This window comes from Aythya fuligula, chromosome 6 (genome assembly GCF_009819795.1).
Source record: "Aythya fuligula isolate bAytFul2 chromosome 6, bAytFul2.pri, whole genome shotgun sequence".
NCBI lineage: Eukaryota > Metazoa > Chordata > Aves > Anseriformes > Anatidae > Aythya > Aythya fuligula.
The window spans coordinates 25,467,405-25,486,590 of record NC_045564.1 but is presented as its reverse complement, the minus strand read 5'-3'; the positions used below and the strand labels follow the sequence as shown (position 1 = coordinate 25,486,590).

At 44.1% G+C, this 19,186-nt stretch overlaps 1 protein-coding gene across 15 annotated transcripts in view; it reads right to left on the bottom strand.

The window, feature by feature from the left end:
• Positions 1–2,424: 2,424 nt before the first annotated feature.
• CLASP1 (cytoplasmic linker associated protein 1) overlaps positions 2,425–19,186 on the bottom strand; it is a 144,996-nt gene continuing 128,234 nt past the window's right edge. For all 15 annotated transcript variants that reach the window (XM_032190583.1, XM_032190584.1, XM_032190586.1 and 12 more), the window contains 4 exons: positions 17,971–18,099; positions 7,506–7,712; positions 5,309–5,425; positions 2,425–3,525 (listed from right to left, as the gene is read on the bottom strand). In XM_032190583.1, the coding sequence (XP_032046474.1) occupies positions 3,439–3,525; positions 5,309–5,425; positions 7,506–7,712; positions 17,971–18,099 (540 nt within the window). In that variant the 3' untranslated portion in view covers positions 2,425–3,438. The remainder of the gene's footprint in view (positions 3,526–5,308; positions 5,426–7,505; positions 7,713–17,970; positions 18,100–19,186) is intronic.

Here is a 19,186-nt window from a genome sequence, read left to right as displayed (position 1 = left end):
CATCTGAGGTTTTCGGCAACCTTACAGCCAGGAGCCGCTGTCTGCTGAGAGATTTCTCCCATTCAGACTTTTAAAGCATGGTGGGAAAAAAAAAACAAAAAACAAAAAACATTTTTTTCTTTTTTTTCTTTTTTTTTTTTCTTTTTTTTTTTTCAAAGGTATGAAAAATTGAAGCCCTGCATAACGGGCTGCAAGGAGGAAGAAAAAAAAAAAAGGCAGCTGCAGTAGATGGCTACTGCTGGGAGAACGTGAACACAAGCTTCACCGGTGCGGTGAGGCACTGCCAGCATGCAGATCGTTCTCTGCAAACGTGCGTGGACACTGTGATTTGTAGCCAGAGAGACCTTTATGCTTGCTGAAGAGAAAACAAAACGATTGTACAGCTTTTTGAAGTCAGAACGCTGGAGATCAGAGAGGTGACATTCAGAGCTAGCCCTTTGAGTACTTCAAAGGAAAAAAAAAAAAAGGGATCAGGTCATGTTCAACATACTAAACAACCTTACTATGTACATTATACGCAATGCTTTATAAATACCTACGCAGAATGCTCCCTACTGTATACAGGTATAACATACGTCTAGAGTACTCAAAGGATGAAGGGTCCGCGACCGACCCACGTAACGAAAGGAAGGAACACCTTAATGAGCATCTGGTGAAAAACAGGAATGGGGTCTGATTAAGAAAGTAAGGCCTGGTTCTACCATTTTGCAGCCCCAAGTGTGCCAATAGTCTCTGAATAATACGTGCTCATCTCTGTAGCCTCAGATCAGCAGCGGATTTCTCACCTATTGCCCGAGGACGAGCTGTTGACTCCTACTGTAGTGTCAGCGCACGCGCTGGGGGCAGTTCGGGGACATTACAGTGCGTTCACTCTCAGTGCATACTAACAGGATTTTATAAAACATATAAAATCGTTTGAGAAGGAATTCAATTCCTGGAGATTTGCTACAGTGTGCCATTCAAAAAGAAAAAAAAAACAGCGAAATTAAAAAAAAAAAAAAAGCAAAGAGTGATGGACCAAGCTCCATCACAGCGGGGAGGGACTAAATGCCACCCGGTCAGCTATGCTGACCTCTGAACCCCAGAACTGGAACAGAAGATGCTGAACTGAGATGGGGAGAAAAAGAGGCATAAATACTAAGCAGAATAAAAATAAAATTAAAAAAAAAAAAACTACTAAAAATTCAAACAAGACAGCTAACTGCTGCCAACAAGTCGGCTGAGTATTTCCTCAAAAGGGAAAATAAAATCATGTTAAACTAAAATAATTTTAATAATTCAAAAAAAAAAATTAAAAAAAAAAAAAAAAAAAAAGAATATTGTAACAAGTGTACTGCAAGATGTTGAAAAGGAATGGTCCACGGAAAGGGAGACACCAACCATGGAGCAGCCAATCCTCCCTCTAGTGAGGAGAGAGCCCGGAGGAATCCCACTGCCAGGATCACAGCTCCTCCTGCCACGGCATTATCCACTGGGGAGCGTGAGGGAAACCAGCCCTGCAGCCAGCAAAAGCCTGGACACATCCTCAGGAGCAGGTCACATCAGCCGGGAAAGGGGCCAGGAGGCTCTGAGCCCAGTCCTACAGAGCCCTCACACACCTCAGCCCCTCCTGAGCAGGGCACTTGGAGCAGAGCTGGCTGCCAGCACAGCTCCCTGGGGCTGGGCCACACGAGCAAGGACTGACAGAAAGGGAGGACAACAAGGCCTCGTCCTCCCCGCTGCAGTTCTGGCAGCTCTCCTGTTCCCAGTGTGCTGCCGAGGTGTCCCTTCAGCTCCTCCAAGGGGAAAGGAAGGAGGCTGGAGAGAGACTGAGGCACTGAGAGAAGCCAGGGAGCACACATCTATCGACACAGCGGCAGGCTGTCCTCCTGCATCACTGGGGGGCAAAATCCCAGTTCTGAGCCGTGGCAGGTGAGGGGCAGGCCTGCCCACCAGCCAGGATCCAGCTTCAGGCCAAACACAGCACTGGCATCCTGCTGCTTCCCCCGGTTACAGGCAGAGGCAACAGGATGGGGAGCTCACCCTCTGCGCCCAGAGGGGTCTCCCTTTGGTGCGGGACGGTGCCATCAGGTATCTGACTGCTGCTGGCGTGGCTCTGACTCTGTCTGTGTCATCAGATTGCAAAAGGATTTGCACCGCGGCACCCTCAGCCAGCACAGCACCCCGAGCACCCTCCAAAATGCAAAGCACCCAGCAGGGCTGTGCCTGGGCTGGCTGGGAAGGAGGTTTCCAAAGGCAGCAAACAGCACTGCAGGCTCTGCAGGCACAGGAGGGGAACTGCAGCAGGTGCCCAGCACCACCCCAGCCAACCCTCAGCTTCCGCGGGGTCATTTTGTCCAGTTTCAGATTCCCTTTCTGTCCTCTGGGATGAACAGTTTGCCCAAAGCACACAGGATTTGTAGGGAGAAAGCAAGCCATTTTTTTTTTTTTTTTTTTTTTTTAACAACATCGGCGGGCCCGGTCAGAGCGGCAGGTCAGCCCTTTGGCGCTATGGGCTTGGGTAAAAATACGTCCAGCCACGCAGGGCAGCGCTGCGACACCGCCCTGCCAGCTCCGAGTGCCCACCCGGGGACGCGCTCTGATCCAACACCCACCGAGCTCCAGTGCCTGAACACGGGCATCAGTCCCAGAACTGTGACTCAGGTTGCCTTTGGGGAGTAACAAGTAACCTGAAGAGTCTTTTTTAGCGCATGAAAGAGCCAAATGGGTTGGGAGAGGGGAAATATTTACACGGTCAATGAGAGGAGCGACAGCCCAGCTGCTCTACACAGCGCAGCTGGCTGGAGAGCAGTTACAGAGAAATCAGCCCATCGGAGGTCTGTCAGAAGAACTATATACAAAAACTCAGATATTTAAAAAGAACCTACTTTTTCATTACTCACTTGATATCTCCTTATTAAAGCATCAAAGGCTGGAACCACAGCCACACTGGCAAAGATCTCCTCGTGGAGAGCCCTGCACGTTAGGCAAGCTGCGATGGGAAGTACAAAAACAGGACCACGAGACTTGTGGAGGAGAACCTAGCCAGAAGGGCTGCGGCCGCAGGGAGAGAGCGGGTAACTAGAGCACAGAAAGCAAAACTGGGTATGATCTAAAACAAGATTTGTTTGACCTTTACTCACGTCCAGGTTTTCGGACTGTGTTTTGGAACGCTAACCTAAACATATTTCCGAGATTTCAGCAGGCTATACAAATATGTTTAAGTATGGCTTTCTGTTGTTCACTTTTAATGAAGACTGCAACACAGACCTTGCTTCCTTTACATTCAATACCAGTAAGATTCTACATAAAAGCTTTAAGGGACTAAAATACTGATTGCAATAAATATCTGCATGGCCTCCTTTAGCTGATGGAGCGCGCCAGTGAAGAGTAGCAGAAAGGTCTCTGAGAGGCACCGTTGATTGCTTCTAAGTCTACACATATGTCCACACATCTCCATTAACTGTGCGTTGAAACATCTGAAGAGGAACTGCTGTTGCTGTTGGTGGTCTGGGCCCTCTTTATGTACAAGTTTAGTAGTTTCATCTGAAAGAGATAACAATGATTAGGAGAAGATGCCAGGAAAAACAGGCAGATTGCAAGCCTTAAACACAGACTCTGCAGTGATCTCTGTTTTGGGCAAGCTGGCACCAGGCTCTCCAGAGGAGAAGCAGAAGCAAAGCTGAGCATATTTCAGAACATGCAGAAATAGGAAGGGAGGCCTGGTCCCACTGAAGCTACAGCCAGATTTAATGGGATTTTAAAAAAAAATCCAACAACATTTGTTTCACTTCAGCAGCTGTCGGTTCTGACCTCCGTCCCAGTCTGCTCTAGGTAAGCAGGATGCCAACAGAGGTCAGTGGGGCTGCAGGTAGGCCCTGAATTCACTCACACCCCAGTAACCCAAGAGCCATGGTCCCTCCTAGGAAACACCTGAGCTCTCCGTGCTTAGGGAGTAAAAGCAGGATAGGTTTTGTTCTTTACAAAACGTTCATTTTCAATGACATTTATCTTCATTAACTTGGGCCATCTAGTGAAACTGCAGCTGTTATGATTATCCACTTCCTTTGCATGGGTTTGTTTTCTTATTCCGCCTTACCACCTTAGCTCCAGATCCTACAGTGACTCACACACACACTTAACTTTAAACATGCAGGCAGTCTGCGTAAACTCGGAAGAATTACTCACATGTTTATAGTTAGTTATGTGGTGGAGTAAGTCCACGGCACCTAGGATACTGGGATAATAAAGCCTCTACAGCATTTTATAGGGGAATTTCCCAACTGCCTGAATATAAATGAGGTAAATCTCAGCACCCGGAGCTCTTTTTTTTTCCAGAGCAAATGGGAGGTGCAAGTAATTTAAGGACAAATCAACTCAATTCAGAAATAAAATCCAAATGTTCTCAGTCTCAGATTCTGTTTTGGCCTACACCACAATTCCTACCCATGAAAGAAACCATTGCTTCAAAACAACCAGATGAAGCTCTCTGAACTAAGTAGCTATTCACATTCAGAGACATATTTCAGAGACAACAATGCAGAATTCATCCTAAAACTGCAAAGAAATGTCAGGTGTTAAGACTTAAGACTTAAGAACAAGAGAAGTCTTGTAACAGCTTCCTGAATGCCAGTTCTTGTCTGAAGGACAAGAATGAATTAAAGACCTGAATTTATTTGCAGCATCAGGTCAGAACATGAGTTTTGCTTCTCACATGAGCCCAGGACACAAAGGCTTCTGAAAGATCGCTCAGACTTGCTGGTGTCCCAGGAGGAAAGGGACACATCTGCCATGCAATTAGGAGTGAAGCTCTACCTGCACTTCTACCAGCCCTCATCATGACCTGCTGCTGAAAGGAGAGGTGCTGCTCTCCTCCATCCTAACCATGCATTCCCATCACTCTGCATTAGGTTAACATCTCAGCCAAAGAGCAGACTGTAAAATAATTAATTTGTATTTCAGATTTGTTTTTCTGCTGGAGAAGCCAGCTGATCCAATTCACTGCATTGTCACCCCCTCGATGCAATGCAGAAGGACCAAGGTAACCGTGGCTGTAGTGGGAAGGACCCACTCAGAAGCAGCTCACAGTTACACAGGATCAAACGCAGCAAGAAATCGAACCCTGAACCCCATTCAGAATTTGCTCTGCAGGGTATGAAATGCTCGCTGCTGAGCAGGTGTTGCCTCATTCTCGTGGTGCTTGCCACAGTCAGATAGTCCAACTCATTCGGATTTAACAGAGCACAGGAACTTGACCCAGAGCTACCACTGCTCTTACTCCTATTAGGAGCTGGCTGTTACCAAAATACCAGAGGCATTACTCCCATACCTTGCTTCCTGTGAGTTGTGCGAGATGAGGTTTCAGTTCTTCTCCAATTACTGAGTAAATTGCCACTAGGCAAAATACACTAGCTTTACGGACACTGCTCTCTGTGTTATCGTAACCCTAGGAAACAAGAAAAAATGGTCACAGATCAAACAGCACTTACTAACATCCTTACAGATCAATATACTAAAAAGCTGATTAACTTTTTGCAAGTGTGGCTACCAACCTAACAAATCAATAGAAAGGCCTTGCTGAATGTAACAGTTTGCAATACAAATGCTCAAAGAGCAAGAAAATACAAACATCCAGCACATCCTATTTGTTTCTTATATTATGTTATTACTGCAAGTTATTAATATCTTGGGGTTTTATGTCATTGAGCCAGAACACAGATTCTCAGCATAGGATTCTATCAGATGTACAAATTCCCATGTCCAGTTCAGATGACCACAACGTGCCGTATGGGATGATTAAGACTTCTTGGAGTGGAACAGCAGCGTTCCCAGCTTGCCTGCAGACACGTCCTTCCTTTTAACTGAAAGTAAATCAGTTCTACACCTGAGCAAAGTTACAGATTGAAATGACTTTTTTTTCTTTTTTAGAAGAATGACCTAATATTTATATCACTCAGAATATGAAATCCAGAAAGTTTAGTGAAGAGATGTTCTACCCAAATAGGTGTTTGCATAGAACAGCTCAATCTAGGCATTAGAAGCTGCAAAAATCATTGTCATGGATTATTTTCCAACCCTTTAAAAGCACTGGGCTTCAACGCTGTATAGAGCAATGCTACACCCGTGCTAGTCCATTAAATGAACTGTCTTCTGTAACCAGGAACTTTTATTATTAATAATTTTTATTACTTATTAGGTAGGAAATACCCTGGAAAAGAATGTGCTGAGAGACCCCTGTGGGTGTGCTGATCTCTGGCAGCTTCTGCAGCTCAAACAAGCCATTGGATCACCCAGCAACTTGTGCCATCAGTCCTGTACTCAGGCAGGGACTTATTGCTAAGCAGCAACCCCATAAGAAACCCCACACATCTTTTTGGTGTGTGGGATGCTGGCTGCCCTGGGCACAGCGTGACCTCTGCCAGGAAAGCCATAGAGGGATGGCACATGGCTGGGGTCGCCTGCCAGCAGGGCTGATGTTCTGGCTGCAAGGCTCAAAATACCGTCTGAAATGACTGTTTAAAATCCCAAAGAGCACGGAATCCCAAAGAGTAGGGATACACCTGGGTGAGCTCAGAGAAATATTAAGCTACGGTGCTCTTTGCACAAATCCCTTCAGCTGGAAGGATCCCCAAATACTTTCCAAACACAAGTAGATTCTGTTGATCACTGTGACTTCCTAAGGTGGAGAAATATCACTGGCTGCTCCAAGATGAAAAATCGCAAACTAGGCTCCAAAATAAGATTTGTTTTAAGACATTAAAGCAATCTAATAAAACACATACAACCGTGTTTTTAAAGGCATACTGCTCCCAAACTTTTCTGGTGCGAAGCTACACTGTCCAGATTGTTGCCACCAACAATGAGGGCTAAGAACTTTTCACAACAAAAGTTTACATCAATACAGAACTGCCCGATTCCCAGAGGTTGAAATACAAGAACACAATTGCAAGAACAGACACGACAACATTTGGACAAATGCTAAGATGCACAAGGGAAATTTCTGACTTTGCTCTTGTCCATCCACTCTTTACACTTCACAGTGAGGCAGCTTCTTTATCCCAATTCTCTACTTCAGTCTTACCACCCGAACACATTCAATTCTTTCACACTGACTTATTTGCTCCTGTCACAACCCCTCCCCAGTAAACACACCCATGTTCTCTCTCCATTGCTGCTACCTCCCCTTATTTCCATCGTGCTTTCAGTCTCATCCCAGTTGCTAGCACTGCCAGCTGCTTGTACAAGGGAACTGAATACAGCCTCACCACAGCCAGCACCGAGAGAGAAATTCTCTATGGAAGACCAAGTCTTAGCACTGGCAAAAACACAGCTCCCCACCCGGCTTGAGAGGGTTATGAAAGAGGCTGAATGAAGTCAGTGAGCAGTTCAGTCCTGATTTCAGAGAGAAAATAAGAAGGACCATCCTGCCTGCTGGACTTCAAATTGAAGTGCAAAGTACACCCAAAGTGCACAACGGTTCCATGATGGTTTGCACTCAGGAGCATTTGTGATGGGGGATTCTGTACCTGTAACAATCCAGGAATGATATCAGGGAGGAGCTGATGCAACGATTCCTTGGAAATCCTCTCAATAACTTTCGTCTGCATTTTGATGGCAGCTAAATTGATTGGATAATCCGCAGTCTGAATGATGGGGCAAAGCACCTTGATGCACTGCTCAGGGTGGATGGAGCTTGCCAGGGTGGAAGCAGCTTCCTCAGCAGCTCTGACGACCTGCAATGAAAGCAGAGCAAAACCTTACATTAATGAGGTCACACTTCACAGACAAAACCACCTGTGTACTCTAGGATTGAACGCCAGGAAATACTCAGGGATGTTTATTAACAGATCTGCAGGAGGCTCTTCTGAGAGGCAATCAACTCCCAGAATTCGTGTTCTTCACCTCCAGTGACATTTGTTCCCACCAGACAGCGGTACGCAGTTCGTCCTGCCTGAAGGGACTGGGTCAAAGACGTGGCTAGTTTGAAAGTGTTGATTAAGGAAAACAAAAAAAAAAGAGAGTATCTTTGTCACCCAGTAAAGGTAGGCATTGCTATCCTAGGAAAACCAAAAGGAAGGTACCTCTCTAGCCACTGTCAAGGAACCTAAATCCACCAGCTTAGATTTCAGTGCTGAATGTAGCTCCTTAAACATTACACTGCCACACACTGCATAGACACTGTCATACTTTTCAATATGCATCTGCCCTGCTGAGTGCTTGGGTGCCCAAGCTGGGACAACCATGCCTGCACAGATGTGTCCTGCCATGTCCCAGCTAAGCACTGCTGCACTCAAACCCAGGCTGCAGAGCCAAGCAAGCTTCAGGATAATCAACGATCAGGCAAGAGTGCTCTGAGCACGTCTAACACATTAAGGCAGTGCTGGAACACAATGAAACATGGGAGGAAGAACAAGTGGAAACAGGGGTAGCGTCCACCTTTTGTTTTTGTGACTAGCCCACCCTGTAAAGCAGTCACACAGGATGAAGGATCCAAAACTCGGTTCTACTCTGCACCCACCTAAGGGAAAGCAAATCCACACCTTTCACACTTCTCCCCAGCAGGCAGGACAGCAAGCTGCAAGAGGAAAGACCTGATTCTCTCCTCCCATGAGAGTTACTCATTTCACACTCCACAATAATTGGATAAAAAAAAAAAAACAAAAAAACACAGGATGGGAAGCAGGTTTTCTTTTTTCATGTGTCTGTGCTAATTGCCAGGCAACAAACTGAGGTTCTCCCTTGGCTGCACTCTTCCTGCCCTCAAACCACACGCTCCATACTCCCCATGTTGTTTCAGTACACGAGATGGAGGATGCCTTTGCCCACCACATCCCCTCTCTTCTCTTTTCACTGTTTACCTTCAAGGGAGGGTAAATCCTGTGTGGACAGAGACGCCCTAGTGGACAGATTTAAATCACAGACCTCATCTCTAAGAGAGGAGCATTCACAAAGCCTTGCCCTTAGAGCATCTCCAGCTTCTCCAGTTCTCTAACTCATCCTAAGCCAGACTCCTCAGCGTTGTCTGAAGTCAGTATTTTGAAACCACCAAAGGAAAATCTGTCCCAGACAATACACACAAAAAAAACAAACTCTCCCACAACAAATAAATAAATCGATCCGCAAGTCTCCCATCACTTAGACTCAAGCCCCGGTTGCTGGATTCTTTTCATTCCCCTCTTCCACACACTATCGTGGTACCAAACTCAGGGATTTCTGTTTGACTAAAGCAATCCATGGACAGCTCTATCTGCAAGGAACTAATGTGGACAACACATGTACCAGGAGTACTTGGAGATTTAACCCAGTCGTTACTAGGACAAGAACATCTCCCTGCCTTGGCTACAAATTATTTTCCAGCAAAGACTAGTTGATTTCAAGGCAGAAGCCGCGAAGAGTGAGCAGCTCAGGCAGACTACTGATGTAACAGAAGAGATCACCCCTGCCTACACAGCCTGTTTCACCCACGGTGAAAAAAACATATTCCATAATTCCACGGTATTAAAACATATTCCATAAAGGAATGGTAATCCACAGCGTGGTCAGTGTTCAAAAGATTTCATCCTGAAAGCTCTGTGAATGAGTAACGAAGCAGAACAGTGCTTGTTTAGGTCTTCCAGCTATTTCTTGGCTAATTCCTTCTCAATTCCACACATGAGAAGCATGAAGGTTTCCATGTCAGCCACCTTAGGAGGATGTACTATGCGACTTTTTAAGAAAAGGAGAGAAACATCCAAGTACTTTAGGAAACCTAATGCCATGGTTTGGAACCATGGCACTGAATTGCTGGAAGGGATGAAGTCAGGAGCTCCCAGGAGGTCTCCATTGAATCTGAGGAGGTTTCCTGCAAAGGAATTCACTGCTTGGCACTGCAGCTTCTGACGTCGTCGTTACTAGTGCCGAAACACTGCTAGCATCAAGCTCTCACAAACAATGCGGTGGATAACAGAGGGTGTAGGTTATCTTGTAATCAACTTAATGTTTACATGCAAGTCACTTTATATATATGCATGTTAAAAAAAAAAAAGCCTCATAACTGTTTGGGCACAGGCCATTTGAGGATTTTGCTTTTTTGGCAACTCCAAATATGTTTAGTTAATGTTATCAGATACTGTGAGAAAGAAAAGCTTGCATGTATCACAACTTCCTAAAAAAATTACTTATTTTTTAATCCTCATGGTATCTTTCTTATAATAGAAAGACAGTAATATTTTAGTATACACCTGGAGACAGACTGATCTTAAAAATACTACTGTAAATCTGGGAGTAGGTAAAACTTTCAACAATTCCTTTTGCATTTAAGTTCCACGTACTGTTTGCATAGTTTACCGTGCACATTAAGTTGCAGATATGAGGCTAGCACATGAGACAAAACCTTTATTTTAAAAAGCCTATTATCATTTCCAGGCACCAGGGATTAAAACACAGCTGTAATTCTTCACAAAATGATCCAGGATTCCAATTGCAACAAAGGTCATAATGTATTCTGCACACTGTAAGGTCAGCAAGAAAAGCTGTAAGGGTACGGTACAAGATTATTTATGCCCGTGCAAGTCCTTCTCTTCCAGCAAAGCTGCCCATTTCTAGCCAGGATCTGGCAGCATGTGCGCAGCAGTTGGGTATTTCACATCGCTGCATTTCCTCTGAATACAGAAGGGCACATTACACATGTCCAGTAGGGCTCCTGCTGATCCTAGCTAGTAAATGTGACAACACCAGGGAGATTTCCATGTCTTCCAAGAGCACATCTGGCAGGCAGCATCTGCATCCCGGCCACACTTCAGCAACCCCCTTAAGCGTGTGTTTAGCTTTAATAACACGCTTAAGTCTCACTGACGTCAATGGGATTCAAACATGTGCTTACATGCTTGCTTGAATCAGAGCCTCGGCAGGTAACTCGCTGCCTTGGAAAGGAGCAGCAGGGGACAGGCTGGAGACAAAGGGGCAGGCAGGGCAGTACCAGCTCAGAGCAAGCCAAAAGGACAAGCTCTTCCCTCGTTTGTGTCCATTGGCACAGAAAGCCAAAATGCCACCACTCTGCAATGCAAGTAGCAGCCTTGCTCAATAGGTCTTTCCTTCTGGCTTTGGCAGAATAAAGCATTTCACCACCCAGACCTGCATCCCATGAGGGAAAGCTTGTCTCTGAATACTTGCACAGCACTGTCAGTCACATTCACCTGGTACCACCCGAGGAAATCGGCAGCATTCCTGCAGAGGGGGAAGTGCATTATCAAAAGATATGAACTGCCAGGTCATTTGGCAACGAGGGTACACAATTATAGCTGAGTTTAGTGAAGATATTTTGCCCTGAGGCACAACACCCATGTCTCGTAAATTATACATACCGCACAATATCAAAAAAATCAAAAATCTTTTTTTAAATCAGGGCTTTAACCTGACCAACAGAGTGAAACAACCTTAAAAGGAGTGGAAGAAACAAGCAAAATTCCAGCAACAGCTCTTCTGCCCATCTGTGGAGGGAAGACTGGCAGATACACACTGGGAAGCAATAGGAACGGCTCCATTAGGCTCAGACTAACAGCATACACCACAAGAAGTGGTAGCTATGAAATACATCCTTTAAATTTGAGAAAAAGAGTGCTGTTCACTCTTCCGTTCAGGCAGACAGAACCTTTAGTTGGGGAAGACTGTAAGCTTCAGCCAGCAGTAAGGAGGGAGAATGCCCTCACTGAAGCATCACTGCATACTTCCTAGCTGTTGTCTGAAGCAGGGTATGAAGTGAAGCAAAGTTCTTGTTTAACCTAGTACAGTTATGCTCAATTACCTCAGAAACATGAAAGAAAACTAGCAGTTTTCAAACAATTATACCAGCTGGAAGAAGCAAGTTCAAAGGGGTGCCTCTGAAGCAAGACCTGCAAGACTGGAGAGCCTGTAGTGCTGTGAAAGTACTGACACTAAGCTGTGTGTAAGGTATGTCCCAAACACAATTTTACCTCCTAGTGAAAGTGTAGAGCAAACCATGGCTGGAACTGGAGAGTCTGATGCCACTGAACACAAGGCAGGTAGCGCAGGAATGCAGATCCAGAAGATAGCACTCTGCCTTACAGGAGCAGGTTTTTCTCCTTTCCAAAGCCTTACCTTATGCTCTACACGCTGCAGACTAGATCCATCCTGACTTGTGCTGGCATAACATAACGCTGCACTTTCTGGCAGGCTGGCTCCTTGAAAGACATCTGCAGCATGTTAAGACCTTTCTAGTGAGCTCTCCCATGAAAGAGAAATAGTTGTAATTCCACCCAGTTTGCTCAAACCGGCTGGGTGCATCAGCCACACAGACGTAGTGGAGGTAGGGAGCCCACCTGTGTAGCAATGTCTGCCTTAATGCTGTATACAAAGGAGTACCCTTTGAGGTAACAGGTCAGACAGTCCCAGGAATATAATATGTGCATGAAATGCTTTCTGATTTCAATGGGAGGGGACATGTTGAAGTGCAGCGTTAGGAACAGCCACCTGTCACAGATCCCTTTCTTCTAGTAGAGAAGCATTTTGGCATCACTGACACTACAGAAGTTGCTGGACAGAACTCACCCACCGGCTTACCTGAATCACAATGCACCACAGCCTTTGGGCGCTGTTCACTTAAGACAAGACCAAACCAAGAAACCAGGACTGCATCCCTTCAGCACCATTTCTTCTGCTCAGCTATTACCCTCAGTGCATTACAGATGTTGCTTGCTGCCCACTGCTGCAACAAGCAGCTTGCCTCTGGTAATCCACTCTTGGCTTTGGTCAATACACAGCAGCTTTCCAAAGGGTTTTGATGCTTTCATTTCTGCTTCTAAATGACACATGCTGGGCAAATAAGAAAAGAAAAATATATGCCCTGATTCCCCTAAGGCAGAACGTGCCAGCTGCATGGGCTGTGCAGGGAATCAGCGCAGCGTGCTGGGATCTGAGCAGAGCCATGCTTGAGGACCTGGGTGAGAGCTGTACGGGACTGTGTGTGAGACCACAGGCTGGAGTACTTCACCACAAATGCTAAGCTGCATGGTCTCTGCAGAAAGTTGTAGGGAATTAATTACTGTAAAAAACCCGACCAACAAACAACAACAAAAACCACAAAAAAACTTGGAGGCTTTTTTTATTCCAGTGTGAAATATGCAGAGCCCCAGAAGTTTACTAAGCAGAAAACAAGGTTTTGCTCTGGGGCTTACAAGGCACACAGCTATGTTTTCGAAACAAGCTTTGCTATTTAGAGGTAGTTACTTAAAGCCTGCATAATTTAGGCTGGAGGGAACGGAGGCTTACCAATACCTAGCCAGGCAAACTCCCATCCCTGAAGGGTACACAGTCTGATCCAGACAGGAACAAAGAACTAAGCACTACGTTTCAAAGCAGGAAGTGGACTCAGTAATGGGGAGTGCTAAGCAGATGAAAAAAAAAAATTTTTTTTTTTTTAAAGGGATTCAGAAGAGATGAAGTAGATTAGGTTGCTTCTCCTGTGTACTAAATATTTCAAATGTGTTGGGAATTACAGAAAGCACAAACGCATACTATAAAACATCAACAACTGCCAAGCTGCAGCACCTGACAGCTTCCAGCACAGACTATGCATCAATTAACCTTAAAGACTGATCATTTGGTGCTTTTCTTTAGGAAACTACATTTTACAGAAACAGATACAGACTGTACTATAATCATCGGAGAACAGTTGCAAATCATCTTATAAATGTCAGCGTCAATCTAAAAACACCTCAGCAAGATAGTAACAAGTATTTAAAGTCAATGGATAGCTGTGATTTGTTCTTCTCCACCTTCTCTTACAGGGTTACAACAGGGAATGTTACATCCCAATTATGTTTATGGGCTTTCTGGATAGCGAAAGACCAAAATCAGGAATTTAAGACATGGGACAATATCCTTTCCTTGCCCAAAGCACCGATCGGTTATGTCTATAGGCTTAGTTGCAGAGAAAAACAGAGCTGCAGAGAAAAAGCAAGGAAATTGCTATCCAATGATTTTCACTGGGAAAGATGTTCTGCACCAATTTCCCAAGATAACTATTTCTGTTTTACTATCCTCAGGAAGAACACACTCATTTTGCTGGTATGAATCTGAAGGAATGCCTTATCAACGGCATTGGGTCAGCAGACAGCATTTCTCCTTAGTTACGGGTGAGTAACTACACTGGAACAAATGAGTTAATATTAACTAATTGGCAACAGAAGGATGGTTCTCTTCCAAAAAAATCCAAACAAAGAGTGATAAAAATCAACAAGATTTAATATTGTCCACAACTCTAATTATGTTCTAATAATCCAGAAGTAAGTGAAAGGCATTTACGTGTCAAGCCCCCTAAATATTTACAGTTATTACTGAGGCAGGCTTGACTCTTCACATCACCCCATTCAAACAACAGTATTGACTAGACTGTTATAGTACAAATAGCACAAAAACAAGCTAAAGTTAAAAAGTGCAAACTGAACATGGATCCCAACCCAGAGTCTTGTCTGTAGCCCAGGGTTAGAGGAATTTTGAACCCACATTGAGGTCAGAGCTTTGCCAATCGCCTGTGTTTGCACCCACAGGACATGAGACTCTGCATTCAACTGAGTTTTCCTCCCTGGCGTCCCAGTGAAGGAGTGCGGGTCTCAGCTGTGTTGCTTCACTGATCCTACACCTTACCTTCAGCAATGAAGGCAGAGGAGTTCTAGCTGTAGCAAAGATCCAACCATCAAAAGGCTTCAGCTTGGACTTGGAAAAACATCCGATTATCCAGGCATCCCAAGATATCAAACTATGCTAACACTACACTTTGATGCTTCCAATTGTACCATCTGGGAGCAGGAAGAGAACAAAACCACATTCCTTTTTGTTTCAGACTAAATCTTTTAACTACATATTGGCACTGAAACGGAGGAAGGGATGGTATTTGTCAGGTCATGAATATGGCGATTATGATTTCTTACTTGAATGTTCTTGGCCATGCTGAACAGAAGCAATATTGGAATCTGGGAAGACAAATTAACCTTCCTGTTGACTTCCAAAGATGTGTCTCTTGATACAATGTCTTTTTGGAGACAGTGCCTGAGCTTAACAGTTCGTCTGTACTGTGATTATTTTCAAACTCCTCCTCTTTTGCTTGGTCACTTTACACTGATTGTCCGTGGGCTCATACACAACAGAAATTGGGAGCAATAACTTGGGGGCAATTAGCAATCCCCGTGCTAAAGGAGAGACTCGGGTGGGTAAGAGTGAAGCAGATACAGATCGCTCCAAGCAATCACTTTCTGCTGATTTATGCAGCCCGTTTCAAAGGATCTCAAACTACAAATCAGGGTCACTCCTGTCTTACTACAAGGCAAAAGCAGACCTGAAACAAACCCTGATGTGACATCCTACCAGGGGCATTACTGGCACAAGGATTAACACTTTTCTAACCCTATTATATAGCAGCTTTCCTCAAAATAGTTTTTATAGTATAAAGGAAGATTTTATTTACTCTAAAGACAGTATAACCACTGCCTTCAATATTACTCAGTTTTAGCGAAGGAGAACACTAAGACAGACCACTGCCATCTTCCCACTTCCCCCTCCAGCTGTTCTTTTAAAATGCCCTTCAGTCACAGACCTGTGAATCTCCACTTCACCTCTTGCTGCGTGGGATGAAGTCCGAGGGCAGCTCCTCCGCAGCCCCTGGGGAGAGCAGTGCCACCAGTCAGCGCTGACTGGGAGCTGGAGGGCCACCAATTTGTGACCTCCTGGCCCAGGGCTATGAGTTTGACCAACTGAGCCGTACCCAAATGTTAATTTTTCACAGGCTTAACAGAATCAGCAAGCCCCAGCTAAAGGTAAAAATACCTGAAGCGTTTTCCCGGGTATATCTTTAGCCTAGCTCACGTAGAGACCCAAGTGCAGACTGGGAAGTTTTTCTTAACTTCAGGAATGCTGATATTCTCAAATTACTGACAGACAGACACAACTTTCATGGGTTGCCTTGTGATTCTGAGTCCCATTTACACAGGTATCATAAAACACATACATGGAACAAAAAATCCCATGTCTTGGGGCAACACCTCAGATAAGCACTGCAGATAAAGTGAGCAGAGGAATAAACATAATGATTTTTAATTATTTTACTATTTTTTAAATATTAACACAGAAAACTTAGTACACACTTCCTTCAGCATACTCTGGGGAAGACCAAACGCTCATGGCTGCAGATTGCTCGCTCCTATAGCAGCACCAGTGCCACCACTTCATACAGCTGTGCAAACAACTTTTTAAAAGCAACAGATAGCAAAATGGGACTACACCTGCAGCATCCTACGACAGCTGTCACCCAAAGGTCTCATCGCAGCAGTAAATCTCATCTTTTTTAATGACAGAGATGTTATGCAGAACCATTGACAAATCAAAGGAATGCCACATGTAGTGTAGCACAGCAGCTACTTGCTGAGAGCAACACAGCTCTGGCTTACTCTTCTGTAAAGAAGTGCCAGAGCTCTCATCTCTTCATTCCTGGCCTGAGCTTTGCTTTCTGTTACAAAGAGTTATTCTTCTCTGCTTTTCCTCAGGAGGCATCTCACATGCAAATCCTGAGGAACCTTGCCATACTACAAGCATGAAGAACATGGTGTGGGGAGTACAGAAGCATAAAATGCCACGTTTTCAACATTACACCTACTTTCTGAAAAATGTGCCAGTCACACAAGTGAGCTCTGAAAGGGCATCAAAAACAATGTCAGAGCCCATCTGGAAAGGTGCTGCAGCTTTGGAGGACTTTCAGAAAAAAACACAGAGGGCACTGAGTCAAGGTGAGCTGAGAAGTATGTAACCAGGAAAACCTGCCAATAAAAGGCACTCCTTCAGAACACAATGTTTTGTCTGACTACTTTATCAGGAAATCAATTTACAACTGCTTATTACTCTGAACTGAAAATGACAGGAGTGCAAAGGCTTTAAATCGAGGAGAGGAGGATAGGCAGCTTACAGCAGTCTTCATTCACTAAAGGATTAAACTTTTTCTACTTCTGCATTGTAGAGATATATCCAGCCTGTTAGGTTCTTTCTTCCCTGGGGGTGTTTTTGTTTTGTTTTGATTTTTAAACAGTACATTTTTGCTGTGCGCAGGTAAAGTAACCTTGTGTCAGTTATGCAATGCCCTGGAGCAGCCTGATCTATACAAGGATCTTTTTCATGGCCAAAAAAGCTCTCCAGAGATACCTAAAATTGCAACTTTAGGACAAGCCTTTTGCAGAGAAGACTAAGTTTTAGATTGCAAAGGAAGGAATTTGTTACCAAAGTGATCACAGAAATGTGCAGAAATGTACAGAAATTCACGTGGTGTTTACCATGGTTCAGTTCAAACTTGCGAGGTGAACAAGGTAGAAAAGAAGATCCAGCTTGGAAGTTAAGCTGTAAAGATTGATCTTTAATGTAATTCGATCCACTTTGTATATAACTATCACGTCCCCATATTTTTTAGTCTAGAAGAATAATTTCATTTCGGTTTTGCATACGAGTTCTCTCACATTATGAAAATGCAAAATTCACCTTTCCCCCAGCTTCCTCCTCTATTCCCCAACCTTCTTTTCAGCAACACGCCCTCTTTGTCTACTTTCTGCTGTTATTCACCAGTTCTGAGTACTTCATCGTGGCCCAATTTCATCATTGTTTTCACACACAGCTCTGTTAGAACATGGCCTTTGTGTTCATCAGTACATTTCCTACCCTTCCCTGCACAGATGGAAGGACCACTCTGCCACAGGGCTTCAGTCTGCCCCAGAACAAACAACCAAATCCTGGAAAACTGATGGCCTGCAACTCTGGATAGTTCCAAACACACTTACCAGCTCTGTCAGTCCCACATATCTTCTTCCTCCTTCAGCAAGTATAAAGCCACCCCCTTAGTACTTGTGAGACTTGCTATCAAATTGTTCCACTGTTGAGATGAGTCAACGTGCTTGCTTGTTAAATCTCCCATTTCTTCAATATTGCTTTCCTAGCAGTAACACTGAAAGGCTCGCTCACCTCCTTGTGGGAATCCTTATGGGCTTCCAGTGTTTTCATGATGGTCAACTCCGCATAGTTTTTAAACCTTGCTGGCTGATTCCGTAAGATCTCTCTAAGGACTCGCAGTGCCAGGGCTCTTATTGAATGCTGCATCAAGAGAAAAAAACATTAGAAAAAGTCATTTCTCATCCAAATTGTATTTTGAAGTAAATTCTCAAAGCTCCCTACGCCATCAGAAGTCTTATATAGCTCTACCAGATCCAGTAGAACAAGCAGTATGCTCAATAACTAAAACCAGAATTGGTCTCCTTGCTTTCTTTTGCACAAAAATTCACATGACTGTTCTCACTGACAGAAACAGAGCTTTTTTTTTTTTTTTTTAAACCCATACTCTCTTGGCAATTAAGTCCAAATTTGTACCCAAAGGAGCACATTTCATGCTTTGCTCTTCCTCTTCTGCTTAGCTTTGCAGATTTCAAACTGGGCTCCATCCATGCAACAAAGCTGTTTCTCATGTACTGATGCAGTAAATCAATGCTGTTCCTGTAACTCCTATGAAAATTACTTTCAAGAACAGTCAGTCATTGTAGTCACTACTGACCTATGTGTTAATCCTTTGTATCAAAAGACCATTAGCAGAAGGGATTTATAACACCTGCTTCACTTTCACAACTGTTACATTAAGTTTTTGGCCTGCAGCCATTCCAAATAGATTCTATCATTTCAGCAGAAGAACACTTTACCCTAACACAACCTTTAAAGCATGCCCTCTGCTATTCATCTGCAAAACTCAGATTAGCACAATTTATTTTACTTAAAGTCACCAGATCTTCATACACATATGATGCTGTTATGATTAAACATGTAGGACTACAGCAGTTCATGCCAATACTAAGAACAATTGTGAGAGTACACCAACCATTTACACTGCCTTGGAATCATGATTTTATTTCTACAAGAGCACCATATACTTTATAAGCAGTATACAAAATACAATTGATTTTGATTCAGATTAAACAGAAAAGAACTGGGAGTGCTTTTACGCCTACATGCTGTAACATTTAGATGGAGCACGGCTCTGATTTGAAGGCACAGCCAGGGTGCTGAGCTTTTATCAAAATGTCACAGTGCTGCAAGCTGAACAAACAGCCCCATCTGGAAAAAGTAAAAGCCTCTCCTGTAAAACACCGCTTTGATCAACTACCAAAGATAAAGCTGTGATAGTAATGCAGCA